General features: G+C 34.7%; 1 protein-coding gene across 6 annotated transcripts in view; it reads right to left on the bottom strand.

Moving 5' to 3' along the window:
* Window positions 1-20,606, bottom strand: part of LOC145299148 (inactive tyrosine-protein kinase transmembrane receptor ROR1-like) — a 1,518,258-nt gene that overhangs the window by 18,726 nt on the left and 1,478,926 nt on the right. For all 6 annotated transcript variants that reach the window (XM_080144380.1, XM_080144378.1, XM_080144381.1 and 3 more), the window contains 7 exons: window positions 20,540-20,578; window positions 19,460-19,514; window positions 16,040-16,158; window positions 14,364-14,573; window positions 12,784-12,879; window positions 10,290-10,433; window positions 7,666-7,770 (listed from right to left, as the gene is read on the bottom strand). In XM_080144380.1, the coding sequence (XP_080000506.1) occupies window positions 7,666-7,770; window positions 10,290-10,433; window positions 12,784-12,879; window positions 14,364-14,573; window positions 16,040-16,158; window positions 19,460-19,514; window positions 20,540-20,578 (768 nt within the window). The remainder of the gene's footprint in view (window positions 1-7,665; window positions 7,771-10,289; window positions 10,434-12,783; window positions 12,880-14,363; window positions 14,574-16,039; window positions 16,159-19,459; window positions 19,515-20,539; window positions 20,579-20,606) is intronic.

The following is a 20,606-nucleotide window of genomic DNA, read 5'->3' as shown; positions in this document are numbered from 1 at the left end:
TAGTAACCTGGAGGTTGAATACCAGCCTACGAAGTCAAGGTTGACTTTGTAACTGGGTTCGAATTTCCTAACTGACAGTAATTAGCAATTTCTACACTGATGGTTGCATAAGCATGAAACTTGGCTCGTGTTTGTATAAAAATAATTGTTAATAGATTATAATAGACATAATTTGTTATCGAATCGTGAATTCGCTGGAGAGACCTCCATAGTAGGCATTTGTTTTTTTTTTTTTTTTTTTTTATAGCTGCATTAGCTTAAAATGAATTACTTATATTATCTCTATAATAGCAGAATGTGTTTGCTTTGTGCCAAAGGAATTGACATGAATCTTAAATAGTGATAAGACATTGGTTGGGACTATGAATGCTTGTAAGAACGATGTCGTTGGTAACTGCTATACTTCAACTCTTCTACCACTACCTAAAATAACGAAATTGACATCCACATGTTGCGTAATGCAGTGCAACATGCAACTGTTTCTAGTGTTGAGACGATTAATCGGAAAAAAAAAAAAATCAGAACTTTTTGGGAGTATCGGAATCGGAGAAAATTGCGTATATGTTCTGGTGTCAATAACGATTCTGTTGTCTTTTTTTTATGCGATTTTGTTTAAAACCAAATCTTCCAGTGTTGGTAGTAATAATAAAATTGTTTAAAAACAATAAAAAAAATTTACTACCAGTAAAAGTAAAATCCATAGTTCATCCCCCCCCCTACACACCACAAGTGTATTTTTACGTTTGAAAAAATATCTGCACGTTTAAACATATGTTTTTACAGTAACCCTGAAGATAACTGTATATTAAATATTTAGAGATTTATAAAGAATCAGAATCAGTAATTGTATTGGAAGCGTCACATCACTATCTGTTTCCTTTATACTGTAATCTTGTTGACATCTTGTTCCTTTCGTGTCTTTAGAATTGTTCCTTGATGTCACTTTACTTTAGAATTCAATCTCTCCTAATTTTCCTTATCCTATATCAACATTTGGAGGGAAGAAATATTTAGGAACTAACAAAGAAGGTTTCTGTATACAAAAAAAAAAAAATCAAGCTATACATTTACATAAGTGAGTGAGTGAGTGAGTATATTTGTTTAACGGCATTTCAACCTCTAAGAGTCATTTAATGCCAAAAAAGTTTTGTTGGTATAATAGATTTTCAGTTTCTTGTAAAAATTTTTTAAGTTTCTTGAAAAAGTTTATCTTTTGAAGCAAGATGTTTTAGGTTTTCTGAAAAATTGTTTTAGTTGTAAGAGATTTGTTTTTCTAAACTGAATTTTACTTGTTTGCTTTATAGGAGTTTGAATACATTTGTTTCTTTTAAATAGTTTATGATTTGTTGGGGTTCCACTTCCTGGAACACTTTTCTAATGTTTGTTGTTTTAAAATATTTCTTCTGAGTGTGTTTGTGTTTTCTACATTCTGTCAGTAGATGTTTAATTGTTAGTTGTTGGTTGCAGAGTGTGCAATTTGGTGTTTCCTCCGCTTTGATTAGGTAGGAATGAGTTAATTTTGTATGTCCGATTCTTATTCGGTTTAGTACAATTTCTTCTCTTCTTCCTTTAAAAATTTTTTGTTTTTCGTTTTTAATTATTGGTTGATGTTCATGCAATTTGTTTGCAGTGCATTTGTTCCATTCCTCTTGCCACATGTTTTCTATATATTCGTTGATTTTTCTTTTTAGGTCTGTGTGTGGTATTTTAATTTTTTCCATTTGGTGGTTTGTGGCTTCTTTAGCCAGTTTGTCTGCTTTTTCATTTCCTGAGATGCCGACATGACTTGGTATCCAGGCTATTATAATTTTTTTATTGTTTTTTTCGATTATTTCATTGTATTCTTGTATAATTTCTGTGATAAAAGGATGTTTAGATTTTACTTCAAGGGCCATGATACAGGATAGGGAGTCTGTATATATTATGGCTTTTTGTTCGTTGATGTCTTTGATGTGTTTGAGAGCTATTTTGATGGCCTGCAGTTCGGCTGTATATATTGAAGCCTCGTTGGGCAGTCTTATTTGATATTGATTTTGTCCATCTGTGCATGCTGCGCTTGTTCCGTTTATAGTTTTAGACCCATCGGTGTATATTTCTATGTATTCTGCATATTTTTCTCTTAGTTCTCCAAAGTTGCTTCTGTTTGTTATATTATTTGTAATGTTTTTCTTGTAAGTAGTAAGTGTTATGTCGGTTTCTGGTTTGTGTAATGTCCATGGGGGTCTGTCGTTTGTTTTCTGAGTAATTATATTGTCGGGGTTTTCATTGATTTGATGTATTATTTCTTTAATTCTGTGTCCAAAGGAGGGTATACTTTTTGGTTTCCTTGAATAAGAGTTTGTACATTGTAAGTTGAAGGTAGTTTTGTATGTTGGGTTTTCGGGGTTGGTTTGTAGTTTTGTTGCGTATTGTAACGCTAGTTTTTTCCATCTTAAGTGCAGGGGTAGTTCTTGGGCTTCTACATGAAGGCTTTCCATTGGAGAAGTTCGGTAGGCTCCCAGGCTGAGTCTTAAACTTTGATTCTGTATTGTTAGTAGTTTGTTTTTGTAGGATTTGTAAGTAGAGCTGTATATGGCACAACCATAATCCAGTTTGGATCTGATATGTGAGCGATATATTTTGAGCATTGTAGCTTGATCTGCTCCCCAATCTAGTTTTGATACTATTTTTAAGATATTTATTGCTTTTAAGCATTTTTGTTTTAATTTGTTAATGTGCTCCTTGAAGTTTAGTTTGTTGTCTAAAATGATCCCTAGAAATTTGGTGTGTTGTACTACTGGTATTGGTTGCCCATCTAGTTTGAGCTGTGGGTCAAGGTGGTATTTTCGTTTCCTACAAAAGTGGATACATGTGGTTTTGCTTTTGGACATTTTAAATCCATTTTGGTTAACCCAAAGGTCTATTTTGTTAAGGCAATGTTGCATTTGTCTTTCAATAGTTGGCATATTTGGTGATGAGTAAGTTATTGAAAAGTCATCAACAAATAGTGTTTTTTCGAATCCCATGTTAACATTTTCGATTATACTGTTGATTTTAATTAGAAAAAGGGTGGCAGATAGTACGCTACCCTGTGGTACCCCTGTTTCTTGTGTGTGTTGATCTGATGTTGTATTTCCTAAGCATACTTTAAATGTTCTGTGGGATAGGAATTCTTGGATAAATTTTGCTAGGTTTCCTCTGATTCCCATATTATGAATATCTTTCAAGATTCCATATCTCCACGTGGTGTCATACGCCTTTTCGATATCAAAAAAGATTGAGACCACGTGGTGGTTTCTTATTAGACCGTTACGAATATATGTTTCTAGCCGAATAAGTTGGTCATTAGTACCTTGATTTTGTCTAAATCCACTTTGGTGCGTAGAAATGAGGTTATATTTTTCTAAATGCCACATTAGTCTTGTATTGACCATCCTTTCTGTTGTTTTGCATATACAGCTTGTTAAGGCGATAGGACGATAATTGGTAGGGTTGGAATGATCTTTTCCTGCTTTAGGAATTGGGATGATATTGGAGTCGAGCCAGTGTTTTGGAAAATTGTTAGTCCACCATATTTTGTTAATTATCTGTAAGAGAATGTTGAGAGATGTGTCTGGCATGTGTTTTAGAAATTGATAGTGGATGTCGTCTGGACCAGTAGCTGTATCTTTACTTTTATGAATTGCATTTTTTAGTTCTGTTATAGTGAAAGAGGTGTTATAGTATTCTTTGTTATTGGATGTGAAATTGAGTTTTTCTTTTTCTGCGTTGTTTTTGTATTTTTGGAATTTGGGGGAGTAGTGGTTGGATGATGAGTTTTGGCTGAATTCATTTGCGATTATGTTTGCTATTTCTTTTTTGTCTATAGTTTGTCTACCATTTGGTGTATTTATATTATTTATTGGTGTTCCAAGTTTTTTTCCAGTTATTTTTCTTATTATTTCCCATGTTTTTTTTGATGGCGTGTTGTTGTTCAATTTGGAAATATAGTTTTGCCAGGTTTCTTTTTTGCTTTTTTTTATAATATAGCGTGCTTTTGCTCGTGCTTGTAGGTATTTTTGAAGGTTGGGTTTTGTAGGATGTTGTTTGAAGTGTTTTAGCATTTTTTTCCTGTTGGTTATTGCTTGCTTACATTCTATTGTGAACCATGGCGTTGATTTTGGGTGTGGTTTGGTGGAAGATTTTGGGATTGTCTTGGTTGCTATTTCGTTTAGTGTATTGGTGAAAGCTAACATAGGATCTGGTTTGTTAACTATTTCTTGATTAATTAGATTTGTGCAAAGTTTGCTAAATTCAGTCCAGTTAGCTTTATTAATTTGCCATTTTGGTTTTGATTCTTCTGTTGTAGGTTCTTGGGTTTTGAGAAAAATTGGGAAGTGATCGCTGCCACACTGGTCGTTATGTACCTCCCATTGGAAGTCCATAAATATTGTGGGGGAGCATAGTGTTAGGTCGATAGCTGATGTCGTTCCTGTGCCTGGGTGAAGGTATGTGTGTGTTTTGTCATTAAATATAGTTACTTCGGGTGATTCCAGTAATGATTCAATGGTTTTCCCATTTTGATTAATATTCTCACTTCCCCACATTTTGTTATGGGCGTTGAAGTCCCCCATTAATATAAAAGGTATGGGGAGTTGTGTTATAAGATCTTCAATTTCGGTTTTGTTTAGTTTATGTTTAGGTGGAATGTATATTGAACAAATGGTTATTGGTCGGTGAAGTGTAACTTTAATTGCTATTGTTTGAAGGTTTGTTTGGAGTTGTAATTTTATATGTGGTATCTGTTTTTTTATTATAATTGAAGTGCCACCTGTGGGTCGATTATCTGCTTGTGATCTGTTTGTTTGATTGTAGATGTGGTATCCTTTGAAGTTGATGGTGTCCGTTTCTTTTAGAAGAGTTTCCTGTAGGCTGATTATGCTGGGGTCATATTGTGCTATTATATGTTTGATTTCTTCGTAGTTTGGTTTTATGCCTCTGCAGTTCCACTGTATGATGTTTTTATTCATTTCCATAAGTTCGTTTAATTATTAATTTTTTTTCCTTTTTTTTTTCTGTTTGGTTTTTGTTTAGGTTTTTATATCTATTATTCTATTGGTTTGTTGTGATTTGAGTGGTTTTTGCTTTGTGTTTACTTGAACTGCTTGGTTCCTCAGTCTCCATTTTCTCTTCCTGATCAGTTCTGTTTTTGGAGCTAGATTTTTTCCTGTGACTCTCGATTTCAATCAATTCAAATTTGTTTTCATTTTCGATTAATATTGTCTCTGTTTTTTGTTTACTTTGGTTTTTGGAAAGAGGATTTGTGTTTTCCCGTTCTGTTTCCATCTTTCCAGATATTGTGTTTTTACCTTCTGCTTTTGTCCTTGTACGTGATTTGGATCTTTCACGGTTTATTTGTGGTTTTTGCTGTTCGGGTTCTTTTTTGCTCTTTGGGACTTGTTTTAGGTCATTTGACTGAGTTTTCAAAGATACTGATATTTGTTTCTTGTTTTCGTTTTGGTTAGTTTTTAAAGTTTCAATTAAATTTTTGAGTTCGGAGATTAGTTTAAGTAGGTCTTGGTTTTGGGTTGTTTGGTTTGAAGTTTTTGTAATGTCTGCGTAAGTGTTTATTTTTTCTCGAGAGCTTGCTATTTTCCTTGCTTCAGGAAAGGGCACATTTTGTTTGTATTTTATTTCGGCTATTTCTTTTTCTTTTGTGTAGATTTTGCATATTTTAGAGTATGCTGGGTGTTTTTCTTGGCAATTTGGGCATTTTGTTTCGTTTGGGCATTCACTTTCAGTATGGTTAGGTTCTTTTAAGCCACATTTTCCACATACTTTCTGTCCTTTGCATGCTTCTCTGCTATGTCCATATTTATGACACTTATAACATCTCAGAGGGGCTGGTATATATTGTTCTACTTTTTCTATTGTGTATCCGATTTTTATTTCTTTGGGAATTTTTGGTGTATTGAAAGTTAGTATGTAGGTTTTTGTAGGTATGGTTTGACCATTCCTTTTTATGTTTATTCGGACGTGATCGATTACTCCCTGTTTTCTTAGGGCATTTTCTATTTCTTCTGCTGTAGCCAAGCTTAATTCATGGCTTTTTATAACACCTTTTGATGTGTTTAGTCTTTCGTGAGCATAACTTTTGCATTTATAGATATGGAATTTTTCCATCTCTAAGATGTTTTTTGCGTCTTTATAGTTGTCGACTGTGACAAGTAGATTGCCATTTTTCATTTTTTTTGCTGTTTTTGGGTTGCTGTTTTGAGACAGAATTTTTTCGATTAGGAATGGAGATAGATCGCTGATCTTTTTTCCTTCCAAGGTTTCGATTACTATGAATCTTGGATATTTTTCTTTATCAATTATTTCATAGTTATATTCTTGTTCACTGTCTGAGCTGGTTACGTCAGAGTGGGTTCTTTTCGATTTTGTAGTATTTTTTTGGTTTCTGGGTTTTTTGTTTGGGTTTATTATATCCATAGAAGTTTGTTTAGATTTTCATCTCTTTTGCTCCCCACCCTCCTCGGAGCCCGAAATTGGGAGATGTAAGGGGGGAAACCCATTCGCCCTTTCATCCCAGGGATACAAAAGAGATATACTCAATTGATTGAGTTTGTTCCATCATTTCCTGTTTCCTCCTTTAGTTTCTTCTTTCCCAGTTTGATAGAAACGTTCGTTAGGGAGCAGTTGTGTGGTTTTTGTCTCATCAATTGATTGGCCCTTGCCATCGCCTTCTAACACTTAACTGGTTTGTCTATGTTTGTAGTAATGAAATGTATTATCTTTGGATTAAGTTTTTTTTTTTTTTTAAATTTTATTTAGATGTTATAATTGACATTTTCAGTGTAAGTGTTAGGGCTTGACATGACTAGCCGATTGGTTGGATCGGGCCTCTCCAACCGCCCGTCTAGCCTAGTACAAGGCCAAAGTAGAGTGTTGCTACAGGTACCTTTATTTTCCCTAGGCATCGGTTGCTCAGCCACCAGGATCCTTTTCCTAGGCATCACGGGTTGCCACCCACGGCCAACAGGTAGCCCCGTTGAGGGACTTTTACCCTCTGCAGGGGGAACAGTCGGCGTATTCTAATGCCCTGCCGACAGGGTCAACCGGGAAGTAGAGAAGGAAAAAAGGAGGGGGGAAGGGGAGGGGGCTGTTGTTTTTATTTTGTTTTTGTAGAACATAATTAAGTTTTACAAAAGAGAATAGAAAACAAAAACAGAAATCGATGTAGGTGCGTTTCGTCTCAGGAAGCCAATAGGCAGCCTGATCTGGTAGCACCAGCATTTACATAAGTATAGTTTTATTTTTGATTTGATATACAGAAACATTCATGGAAAGAGCATAAGATACAAAATGAAAAATCCGCATGCTTAGTAATAGCTAAATTATATCTGTACTCTCTTGTGTTTTTTGTTGTCTGTTTGTCTATTTGTCTATTATACTCTCTAATATTTTGTTGCATCACGGTCTTTTATCATCCTCTGATCTCTCCTATATATATTCTTAATATCTGGCGTGATAATTACTCATCTGAAAATCAGTCGTTTGTTCCGCAACTCATAAGGTTCAAATCTTGATTTCATCATCTGATAGTCAAGCTGGTGTTTTCTGGCGCAAGGCTTTTTCGATATTCGATGCTAAAAACAAGGATTGGGGCGGTGAGAAGAGGGACAGTGTTTTGATGAATAAACTTACCACAACGAGGAATGTTGCATCGTTCTTTTTTCACTTGTTCGTTCATGGTAAAACACCAAGGACCATGATCGGTGTTACCAGGGTTGCGGCAGTAGTTGTGATCTCCTGTGGAGAGAAAACAGAAACGGGTAAAGTACGATCTTCTGGTTTAAGGATTTTCACAATGATTTTTCACAAAACAAATCATGTAAACAAACAATTCATCTGACACACACCAAATAACATAAAAAAAAGTAATAAATCAATTTCACAGGAATTAATTCAGAATTAAAACTTTTATGTCTATTGTGTACAACGTCATTCTTAAATTTACTGCAGTAATGCAATACAAAACAGTATTTCACATGAGTTTTAAATTTAAAACGCCTATTTGATAAAGAGGTTTTACCTTGAAATATATTATGGAATATGGTTCCACAGATTAGATCATCGTGTAAAAGTTTTGAATTAAATCAAGTTAACATTTACAAATAAAAAAATGACTCGAATTCATATATTTCGTTTATCTTCTACACTCAGTATTAGTCTTCGGGAATCGAAAAAAAATCAGAACATTTGACTATCTGAATCGATATCAGAATTGGAAAATGTGTTACATGTTCCAATGCCAAAAACGATTCTTTTAATCGTTTCACTTTTACCTTTGTTTAAAACATAATTTTATATTACATGCACTATTAATAATATAATAAATCTAATTTATAAAACTCACTATATCTGTCTCCATATTTTCAAACTCTATCTATACCGAAACTAAAAGTCGCAGAGCGGCGCTAGGAGCCCTCAAATGATTGGATTTTTTATATACTGTTCTTTTATGGGTCTTTAGCCGGTTAAAATAGTTTTTAAGGGGTCAAAATTGAAAAAAAAAATCATAATAGATTTTGTATATTCATCTTAGTTTCTTTTTAATCAGTTCATATGCGTGTTACATTGTACAGTGGTAACGTCACCAGCTTTGAATGCTACAGTTTTGCTTTCGGTTTCGATTCAAATACTTTTTTTTACTTTTGAAATCATGACTCTATAATATATACTAAATCTGGACAAATTAAAATTTCATATTTAAGCGTATTTTACGACCGGGCAAAGTCGGACACCCCCCTCCGCCGCTAGTAAAATAGTAAATATTTACATATTTTAAACTACCAGTAAAACTAAAATTTATAGATACCTACTACCCACGAGCGTGTTTTTACGTTTCTGCAAATGTACGTACATATTACTCGGGTATTTATGATAATCGCCCCACTCTTCCGAAAAAAAATATATGGCAAAATATTTAATGATTTAAAAAGAATCGGAGTTGATAAATGTATCGGAATCGGGAAAAATATTGGAATCGTCCCATCACTATTTGGTATACATTATCATAAACACCTGCGTTTATTGTAATGCGCTGCAGACGCCAAAGAATGACAAGAAAAATACAATTCTATTCATCAGAAAATAAACGAGCAACATTATATAATTGTAAAACGTCTCCTGTGAATTAATCTCCACAAAAATTCCATAACATAAAAAAGAAAAAAAGAGAAACATGCGTATTTATCCGTGGAACAATTTACTGCATGTCAACAAACACTGTTTTAGTTGTATTTGATCCGGGGAAGAGCAGTACCATTATAACGAGCGCCCTTTTGTGCTCCAGAATTTATTTTTCTACATAGTAACCCCCATTCTCAGTGTAATTTTTGCCATCAATTGGGTGGTGGCTGTGAATGAAGGTCCCGAGCACATTTTGTCACTCACATCTCTGTCGCCACTCTGAAATCGACAAACCCATCTTCTAACTATGCTGACATCAACTGCATCGTTTTCATAAACGTTCAACAAGCGCTAGTGAATGTTAATTGGTTCATTTTTTTTTGTATGGAGGAATTCAATGACGCATTTCTACTTCTGCTGCGAGTCCATGACGAGTTGTTTTCTTAGTCTCACATCGTCAATATCAGCAACAGAGATATGGAATTTTCAGGCCATAAATGCATGAGTTCAGTAATAATAGCAATTTAGTTTGCAATCCCTTCTGATCTACTCAGGCGGAATAAAAAAATAGGAGGTATTACTTTTGGAACACCCCTCGTAGAAACTGGAATAAAAGAGGTCCTGGATATGACCTTAAACTATATCCGATGGTGAGGCCCATGCTTCTTTTTTATTTTTACACAGTGGTCACCACTTATCAAGGCCCGGAAGCCACTCAGGGATAAGAGTTATTGCAAGTACATTACGTTAGTGTGGAGATTTGATGAAGTGTTTACTTAAGGGGCGGTTCATTAGGAATTTGTTAACGTTGGACTTGAACACATCCAAGTTGTAGTCAGGTGGGAAGCAGGCAGACGGAACAGAGTTGCTTGTGGGCTTTGGGGAGTGTGGAGCCACCCTTTAATTGTCATTGCTCCCAGGTCCACTCTGACCCAGAGTGGTAGTAACTGTTAGGGTCCCAACTATGGGTTAAATAGAAACCAACTTGAAAAAAACATATTCTTATTAAAAAAAAACCTTTTTCTTCAAAATCACTGGATTCGGCATTAAATAACATGAAAAGGGTTGATATGCTGCAAAACAACCAACCTGGAATAAAAGACTCGTTCCACCGTAGTGCATTAAGTTTGACTTACCAAGCTCGGGGTACTGTGTTGGCTTAAAATGGTGAGCATATGGCGTATCAGAAGTCCACTTTTGACATTCATAGCCTGACTGAGTTGTGCTGACTGTTCCACGATAGCTGTTACCACTTCCATTATAACAATTATGCGCAGCAGCTGAAAAAAAAAAATTAAATTACATTGTTTCAAGTTTGTTTGATAAAAGAAAAAAAAAACGGCTGAAAGTTAAAAAAACAAATTGTTACAAGAATAAAAGCCGTGGTTTCTTTGTTATTTTCGTTATATTTTTTTTTTTTGTGATTTTATTATATTTAACTGTTTTTTGTGATTTTATTATATTTAACTGTTTTTTGTGATTTTATTATATTTAACTGTTTTTTTTTGTGATTTTATTATATTTAGATGTTTTTTTTCTTGTGATTTTATTATATTTAAACTTTTTTTTTTTCAGTATTTGCCTTGAGTAGCTATGTTACGCTTTGATAATCGGCAACGCTCGGCGAAAGCCGGTGGTTAGCGTTATGTTCCGAGCAAAGCCGAGCGGCCACTTAATTACGTCTGGTTCAAATTCTGCACAAGTACCAAAAAAAAAAAAAAAAAAAAAAAAAGAGAAAAAAAAGGGCCTGATCTTCTTCTCCTCGATTCACTACCGCAACTCTCACCGTTGTACTTGGCTCACACAAAAGTTTTTTCCTCTTTCACGAGTCGTTCGATTTCACCCAAGCAGCAGTAGTACTTTTCTTTTTCTTCCTCTTTTAACGGACAACGAACTCACGCAGAGACAACGCCCAAAAAAACGAAAGACGCCTCTCGCACAAAATTCGTCTTTTTTTCATGCTGCCACCTTGAACTCTCGAAACCGTATCCTAGGGCCACCGTATCGCGGGGTTCTACTGTAGTAATATTAATCCAGTCAAGATCAGCAGTGATCCATTTATGTCAAAATCAAAAGCTTTTTTAATAACAATTCAGAGATTCAGTATATTTGATACAGCAATTCTGGTACATGATTGGTTCATCTAATCCTCGAAATCTTTGATCATACCCAACACAACCACGCCAAAAACATTGTAACACACTATACGAAAAATACCAAATCAAATAATGATACTAAAGGTTTGATAATCTTGCTTACTTGTTAGCACATTGAATATTTTAGATTGTTGTTAAATAAAATGCAAATAAAAGTTATTTAAAAAAAAAACCTTATTTGTTTTCGTTGTTGTGTTAAATACAAACTTCAACTAAAATGCACTTTTTTGACCACCAGGTTTGGATCAAAGTGTAGTTTACGTTTTTTGTTTTCCCCACTCCACGATGCACTGGAATTATTTTTTACCCTAAAGAATTTATATACATATATATTTATTAAAAGAAAAAATGATTTGGGAATCTTAAGTGGGACGATCCTTGGAGGGAACGTGATATTATGGTTATTGAAGACTAGCTAGGATAATCTTAGACAGTGGCATAAAGTACAGTAATAAGAATGACCATAAACTTCCCTTCCCATACATTTGAATGACCTTGCGCTTAATTTGTTTCGATTAATGTAAAAAAAATTTTTGAAATGAATGAGCTTTTCAAAATGCAGCATGTGTTTTTCCAAAGTTCGTACGATTATATCATGGGGTCTGTGTTCGCATCGGATGTCCACAGAATAGAAATATGTCACAAGCTTTTAAGAGGGTTTTGGAGATCTGCAAAAAGATATTCTGAAACTATATTATATTAAAGTACTTAGATAAGTATGTTTCATTTTAAACAAAGATGGCATAATAATATTGTGATGTCTGTGTTTAATACATCTATATAATAATCTGCTTGTTCCCTTCTTAGTTGGTCCGTACGTTACGCTTTGAAAAAAAGGCCAAATACAAATTTTTGAAGGTCAAACTACTTTTAAAAAGGCCAAATTCACGAAATTTGGCTTTAAAAAGGCCAAATCTGTCAATCTTGGACAAGACTACGAAAGCAACCTCCCTTTGATGTAGTCTCGTTTTCGAATAACATAATATATGATTATTGTTGCAATGGTTTGAAAAAGGTAATGCTAGTAATTTTGACATACAGTGGTTCTTCAAAGAAAAATGTCAGCAAAACGTTGTGTAAAAAAAGATATTCAAAATAATCAGGGGCAAAAAACATGGTCTGTCAAAAGGTGCTGGACTGAAGGACTAAATTAAATAGTGTCTCTTACAATGTGATTTTATTATTTGTATTGAACTATGTAGCACAATATTATTTTCTTAGTTTATCTCATTTGGGTCAGTTCTATATTGAAAATACAATAGACACTATTATTTTTATAGAAATGTTAAGAAACTGATATACACAGCATGTTGTTAGTTTTTCTGTTCAAAAACTTATTTTTTGCACTATCCGTAAAGATATCAGCTTTATCAAAGCATATTTGTTGATTAAATATATTTCTCATTCCGTGGAATTTCAACAGATCCTGCTAATGTTTAAAAAGCAGAAGTAAAATTTCCATAATTTAACTTACCACGTGTTTCATTTCGAACGCCGATGTCAATACAATTGGCTGCTTCCTTTGTACCTGGTTCTGCCAAGTCTTCGCATATAGGTAAAATCTTTTCCCCTGTAAAACCGAATAAAGGAAAATTAGAACAAGGAGAAGAAGAAAAATTATACAAAATTGTTTTCCTTTTGTTTTCTTTTATTTACTGAGTCAACAGCAGAAAGAAAGGAAGGATATATTATTCATATCTTATTTTGGTGTGAAGCTCTAAAAACCCGTCATACACACCACCCTACTCTATGGATGTGCGTTGTGGATCAGCTACCAACGCCACGCCCAAAAACAAAATCGTATCCATACCACCAGGCTTAGGCAACAATTTGGTATAAGCTGACAGAAAAGCATACCATACACAGAAATTCTCACTCGTGTCAGGCTTCCCAGCTTACCTACCATCCTGGTGAAAACCCACCTTTGCTGGCTGCTCATGAAGACCGCATGTCAGACTACAGAATAGCCAAGAAATTTCTGTTTGGGAAGCTCCAGCATAGCAAGTGCTCTCATTGCGGCTACAGCAAACGGTTAAAAGACCCTGTAAAAGCATCACTGAAGGCTTTCAATATGAAACAAATGTCATGGGAACAGACAGTTTCAGATTGGACCAAGTGGTAGCTCGCTGTTCGCGATATTGCCTGCTAATATGAAAGTGACAGGAAAGTTTCTCCAGAGAAATGCAGGCAGGACTGAAAGAATTATGCTTTGAAGCCGCCAACATCTGCTACTATTCCTTGTTCTCACTGCAGCAAAACTTTTCAAGCGTGGATTGAGCTTATCAGTCATCATCACACTCACCGATGATGATCCCCACTTCCGATGATCTTTGTCAATCTAATGGAAGAAGAACAACAAAGCGTAGTAGTGAGAGTGAGGGAGGTGTCTGACAGAACCTGAACCCGAAACGTTTATCTCAAAACCGCGTTTGTAACTAATACACTATACCCCTTCTATATAAATAAAACAGATGTATGTATACGTGCGTAAACTGATAAACTCTTAAACTACTGGTCACATAACACTGAAATTAACAGGAAATAGTAATCATACATCAAATATCGTTTTTAACGAGTAAAATTTTTGTTTGAATGGATAAATAACACGTACAGAAATATTACAATGCAAAATGCTTATTTCAACTTGCTGATATATTTTTTTATTAGTTTTATGCAAACCCATCTCCCAACATAGAAATCTGTATTGCGTGTAATAACACAGACTGACAACTAGGTGTACCAAGTCTGAATCCAATTCATTTCAAAGAAACATTTTAACTTAGACATGATGGCAACCTTCATATGGTCTCTTTCTTAAATAGCCAGTGTCTTTATAGAAAGAATTCTAATCAGAAAGATATTGGGGAAATGAATGCTAACAATAAACTGATTCATACGAAATGAATCCTCATCATGATCATCTTCAGCAACAAAATTGGTTTTCTTGACACTCCCTATAAAAATACTTCCCAACGACCTGAATTGCTTGTAAAGCTTGATAAGGGAAAACCCCAAAGAGATATAATTCGTAAGGAGAATACGGAGGATACTCACCTATAAGCGGATGCTCTTTGGCAAGCTTATATTCCATCTTGCAAATGTCTTCTCGTAGGATGCGGCATTCATCTTTGCAGAGCAAGCGGGCCTTTGGCACACTGCTTGTTGTGTCGCAGAGCGGGAAAGCATGGTAACAGAGCGACAAAATAGCAAATTTGTGACAGTTGGGGGAAAGGTCATTTGATTGGCCAATCATCGTCACTGCAACTGAAAATTAGAACAAAACAAACAAAAAAATATAAGAAACATTTATGGATTCGTCCTCAATATAAAGTAATGTTCAATACATTTTATTCAACTGTTCTTAATGTATGTTTATTTCCGACGCCGTGAATTGCATAAACTACCCAATCTCCACCATAGCATTTTTCCTTATTTTCTATTATCTCTCAGTCTTTTTATACACACTCCCTTTTCTATGTGACTATTCAATAGCAAAATATTACCATCAACCAATCGTCTGTGAGCATAACCAATATTATCATCTTCTGACCGTAATCAAGATGATAGCTTTCACATTCTCGGTCATACATGACTGCTTCCAGGTCCTGCCTTTCAATATCAGCATCCCTTACAATGACCACTCGATATATGAGGATTCTACTTCTGGCATGGATCGTAGGATCCCACAGAAGTAGGGAAAGAATAACTTCATTTACTGCTCTAAAACAATGGCCTGTAAACTGAACACCTCTTGCTTTGACAGTAGATGATGCCAATGGATGTTCGCCGGAGATTTTTTTGGTTGGATGGGTCTTCCATAAGATTTTAGGCTCTCATGAGAAGGTGGGTATATGCACAATTCAGGAGTGTTTCCAAACCTAACCATAACATTTACTTTTTAATTAAGAAAAAAAGTTGTCGAACTTCTTTTTTTAAATGTTTTTTATCTAATGGAAATATCGTGGGTTCCTTGGTTTTCTCCTAATAATCGCGTGATGACTACATTCTTTATTATTAACGTTATCAACATTGGTACATTAAAAAACATTCGTCGCAACTTTTTTTTTCTTAATGTTTTGATTTTAATGAAATATCGCGTCCTAAATTAGGAGATGAAAAAAAAAATGAACGAATCTCTTAGTAAACGAGAGTTGTTTCCCTCTACACAGTGACAAATTGTAAAACAGCGTCAATGCCATTACCCTCCCTTTAAGTTTTCCTTGTCAAGCGGGCAAGGAAGCCATTCTTAACATGAGCAAAAGAGGGTCTTTCACGTTATCTAAGAAAAAGATAATCATTAATCGGAAGGGACCACATCCTGCTTGTCACCATCCTGACATTTGTGGAGCACAAACCGGAAGTCAAAGAGTACACAATCTTGGCTATAACTAATTTCTGTTCACTGTTATGCTTCTCCGGTCACCCTGGATGATCTTGTTAAGAAAATGACTCTAAAACCTCTACACACTATTTGTGTTTTGAAAGATTTTAAAGGTAACCTAAAAATTTATTTTAGTTAATCTATTTTCTCCTATCGCAAAAGTAACGGTGCCTTTTGGTTATGATTATCTTTTTCTCAATAACGTGAAAGACCCTCGCTTTCCCTATGTTAAATATGGTTTTCCTGTCCTACTGATCATATCTAATTATCCAGCCAAATGGACAACAAAAAACCGGAAGTCAAAAGGAACAGACTATCTTGACTATAACCGACAAAAGTAATGTCTTACCTGTGTAAGCCTTTTCGATCTCAACCAGATCATTCTTATCCGATACGTAGACACTTTTGTTAGCCAAGAATTTGGCGCAGGGGATTCCTTGAAAAAGAAGACAGGATCCTTTACCATGGCTGAAATAAAGAAAGAAAACAAATAAAAATATTTTGAAAGAACAGTGCAAACGTTCTCATTTTAATATTTCCAACCGGAAGTTTTCAGTCTTTCACATGACCCGAATGACATTCGTTTATATCGTAAGATGCACTGAATGATATTCGTTCACTAAATGATATTCGTTTATATCGTAAGATGCACCGAATGATATTCGTTTATATCGTAAGATGCACCGAATGATATTCGTTTATATCGTAAGATGCACCGAATGATATTCGTTTATATCGTAAGATGCACCGAATGATATTCGTTTATATCGTAAGATGCACCGAATGATATTCGTTTATATCGTAAGATGCACCGAATGATATTCGTTTATATCGACAGATGCACCGAATGATATTCGTTTATATCGACAGATGCACCGAATGATATTCGTTTATATCGACAGATGCACCGAATGATATTCGTTTATATCGTAAGATGCACCGAATGATATTCGTTTATATCGTAAGATGCACCGAATGATATTCGTTTATATCGTAAGATGCACCGAATGATATTCGTTTATATCGTAAGATGCACCGAATGATATTCGTTTATATCGTAAGATGCACCGAATGATATTCGTTTATATCGTAAGATGCACCGAATGATACTCGTTTATATCGTAAGATGCACCGAATGATATTCGTTTATATCGTAAGATGCACCGAATGATATTCGTTTATATCGTAAGATGCACCGAATGATATTCGTTTGTATCGTAAGATGCACCGAATGATATTCGTTTGTATCGTAAGATGCACCGAATGATATTCGTTTGTATCGTAAGATGCACTGAATGATATTCGTTTGTATCGTAAGATGCACCGAATGATATTCGTTTATATCGTAAGATGCACCGAATGATATTCGTTTATATCGTAAGATGCACCGAATGATATTCGTTTATATCGACAGATGCACCGAATGATGCTCGTTTATATCGTAAGATGCACCGAATGATACTCGTTTATATCGTAAGATGCACCGAATGATACTCGTTTATATCGTAAGATGCACCGAATGATACTCGTTTATATCGTAAGATGCACCGAATGATACTCGTTTATATCGTAAGATGCACCGAATGATACTCGTTTATACCATTAGAGGACAATTTCTGAACATAGTTAAAATTACTGCAAAGAAAACAAGGTAAATGGAAAAGGTAAAGAAAAAAAGAAAAGGTCAATGTTTCGTCTGCTAAAGCTCATCAGTTTTGCCGAACCTCACGATATTTGAAACCATGATTCCAGAGTATTGGCTATAACGCTATACTATTGGGATAAATCCCAGTAGTTCATTGAATGTATCATTTTTATGTATGTAATTGTAAATATAATAATAAAAAATATCTACAAGGGACGTTCCAAAAGTAATGTCTCCTATTTTTTTTATTCTGTGCGAGAGCATTACAAATTGCCCTGTTATGATGACTGAGCTCGTGCATTCATGAGCTGTAAGTTTCATCTGTTGCAGATATTGATAGTGTTAGACACTAAAAAAACATCTGTCGTAAACGAGTGTCAAATTTCTCCATGCAGAAGAATTGAACCATTTAACATTCACCGGCGCCTGTTGAACTTTCACAAAGTCAAGCAATTGATGACCCAGCATAGTCAGAAGATGGGTTCGCCGATTTCAGAGTGGCAACCGAGATGTGAGTGACACAGCACGCTCTGGACTTTTATAAAATTCTGGAGAACAAAAGGACGTTCGTTTTAATGGTACCACTCCCGTCTTCATAGTTCTTCAACGTTTTAGTTTTTTTAGTTTAAAACAGGATGCCTATTTTTGGAACGATTCATGTATAAAAACCATACGTTTACTAAACTAGTGGAGTTTTTCTTACTGGTTTAACGTTGGGTTAAGTCTCTAGTGTGCCAGTTAAAATCCAGTTAAATTCAGCCACGCTAATATGTTTTAAGACCACGAGATAGTTACAATTTAAAAAAATGCATGCAGCGTAGAAGTTCCCATTTTAAACTTCCAACCGGAAGTTGTCAGACTCTCACATGTACCGAATGACATTTTCTTTTGCTATAAAAAGAGGATTTCCGAGATGATTAAAATTACGTTAAAGAAAACAAAATATTACCAATAATTTTATTTGCCTGTCATGGCTTGTCGCATTCTAGTAATTATTTTGTGATTACTATAATACTAATTCCAACTACTTTAAACAAAAAAAAAAAAAAAAAAAAAAATTCATATCCACTCCAAATTACACATTGCCATCGAGATGTAAGGGGATATTATGTATTAAGGACCATGTCTACGGAGACATCCTATATAGCCAGTTGAGCAGCAAGATATGTTCACATTTCGTTTAAACTTCTGCATGTTAGTACAGCTAGAAGCATGGAGGGAGTTTCAAAATCTATCAGTTTAAGAGTAGACACTATCAGAGTAGAAGACTCTCCGACAGATAAGCAAATACAACAGTATTATGTACGACATGAAAAGAATTTGAAATCTTAGGAAAATTGCTATAATTTCAGTAAATATAAGGGCAACCAGACTTATGAAAAAAAATTTCCAAAAACTACCTGGTGAATTTACCCGGTGAACCAAGTGTAAGCGAGATGCAAAAAATCTGCTTAAAGTCATGGTTACAATCTTAAAATCTCTCGCTTGGAGTTTCTGAAATAGTAGGTAAATGAATGTCTGGCATCCAGTAGGATGCCCCATCGCAACAAAAAAACAAAACAAACAAAATAAGCAAATTGAAAAAAGGGGGAAAATAAATTGTAATTAATATACTACTACTGAATTTCAATTCTAACTATTTATAGACTACAAACTATTGGTAAGAATGGCACCAAATTTGGCACGAAAGAGTCATTGTGACATCAGATATAATAAAATTAAAACTAAATGCATTGCTCCCAAATGGTGCGTGTATACGATGTAAGCGAAAAATAATAAGAAGAAAAAAGTTATGGCTGCACAAATAGGATGATAACTGGAAATGCTGGACGTGTGATAAAGTTGTGGCTACCTGAAGCTTCCTCCATACTCCAAGCAACAATAGCCAACGATCTGCTGTCCCAGAATGCAATTCTTCCAAAGGGTAGTCACTCTGTTGATCAAAGGGACATAACTACGCCTTAAAGAATTTGCTAGGTTTCAACCAAACATTAATATCCTACATAAGGATAAAGAAAACCTTCAATAGGAGTTTGATTAAAATTTCCCTTTTGGTTATTTTGTTTGAAAATAAATTATATTTTTTAAGTTTTACAATTTTATGAAGATGGAAAAATATCTTACCTCTCTTCAGAACTTGAACCAGTAGGCGTTAACGGGGTTTGCTTTCCAGAAAGTTCTGTAAATAAAATGAAAATTTCATGTTGCAATATTTTTGGTATAGTAAAGAGGCTAAATATTTATTAGGAAATATTTAATACAAAAAACGCATTAATATAAAGGAGATGGGGTTAATGATGACCTATCTAATATTAATTTAACTAGTTTCTTTCACTACAACAGAATTACTCCACGAATGCATTAATATGGCACAAGGCCTAAAAAGGAGATGGGGTTAATGATGACCTATCTAATATTTATTTAACTAGTTTCTTTCACTACAACACCAGAATTACTCCACGAATGCATTAGTTGAAAAAAACATCTTAAAAATCGAGATGACAATATAAATATGATGTGGGGAGTTGGGGGGATAAAAAAATTGTACATAAAAAAAAGACAAATGAGGTATTTACAATGTAAAATATGGTTTATTAGTATAAACTGCCCCTCCCCACTAGAAACTGTAGCAGATAAGCAGGTTTTCCAGTCGGAAAAAGATATAATCCTCCCTCATTACTTTATTCAAAGTCCTTAAAAGAGGGGTGACATCTGTGACAAAGTAGCAAATCTGTCATCTAATCTTGGAATGGGGATTATCAAACCAAACCAAAAACATGAGAGAAAGGGAGGGTAGGAACAAAAACTAAAAAGGGGGCCTTATGACGTCAATCATATTCTAGCTAAGTTAATATAGGAATAAAACTAAATCTATTCTATCCGGTTTGAAACAGTGTCAGCATTTGTTTAGGCTAAGCACTGATCTTTTCTGTTTTGCTGTTTAAACAAGCAATTGCACTATGTATTGGCATCAAATAAAAAGCGTTGGTGTGCTGCAAAACAGCAAACATTAAATTTTCGTTTAACAAGCAAGGTTCGACACAGGAACTGATAGTCCGTTTCTTCTGCGCCTCGTAGACATTTTTATTCCTTTCGCAAAATAGATGTGGCTCGGCTTATTTCATTACAATGTGATATTGAGAGATCAATGTCTGGTTTATTAGAATGACATTTAAAAATGTCGAATCAAAACATTTCACTTACCTGGAATCAGATCTGTCATCGTCTTTTTGGAGGAATATTCTGAATTAGAAAAAAAAAAAATTCGTAA

Source organism: Euprymna scolopes, chromosome 2, assembly GCF_053919585.1.
Source record: "Euprymna scolopes isolate OS-2025 chromosome 2, ASM5391958v1, whole genome shotgun sequence".
NCBI lineage: Eukaryota > Metazoa > Mollusca > Cephalopoda > Sepiida > Sepiolidae > Euprymna > Euprymna scolopes.
Note: the sequence above shows the minus strand (reverse complement) of the source record. Positions and strands in the feature narration are given on the sequence as shown.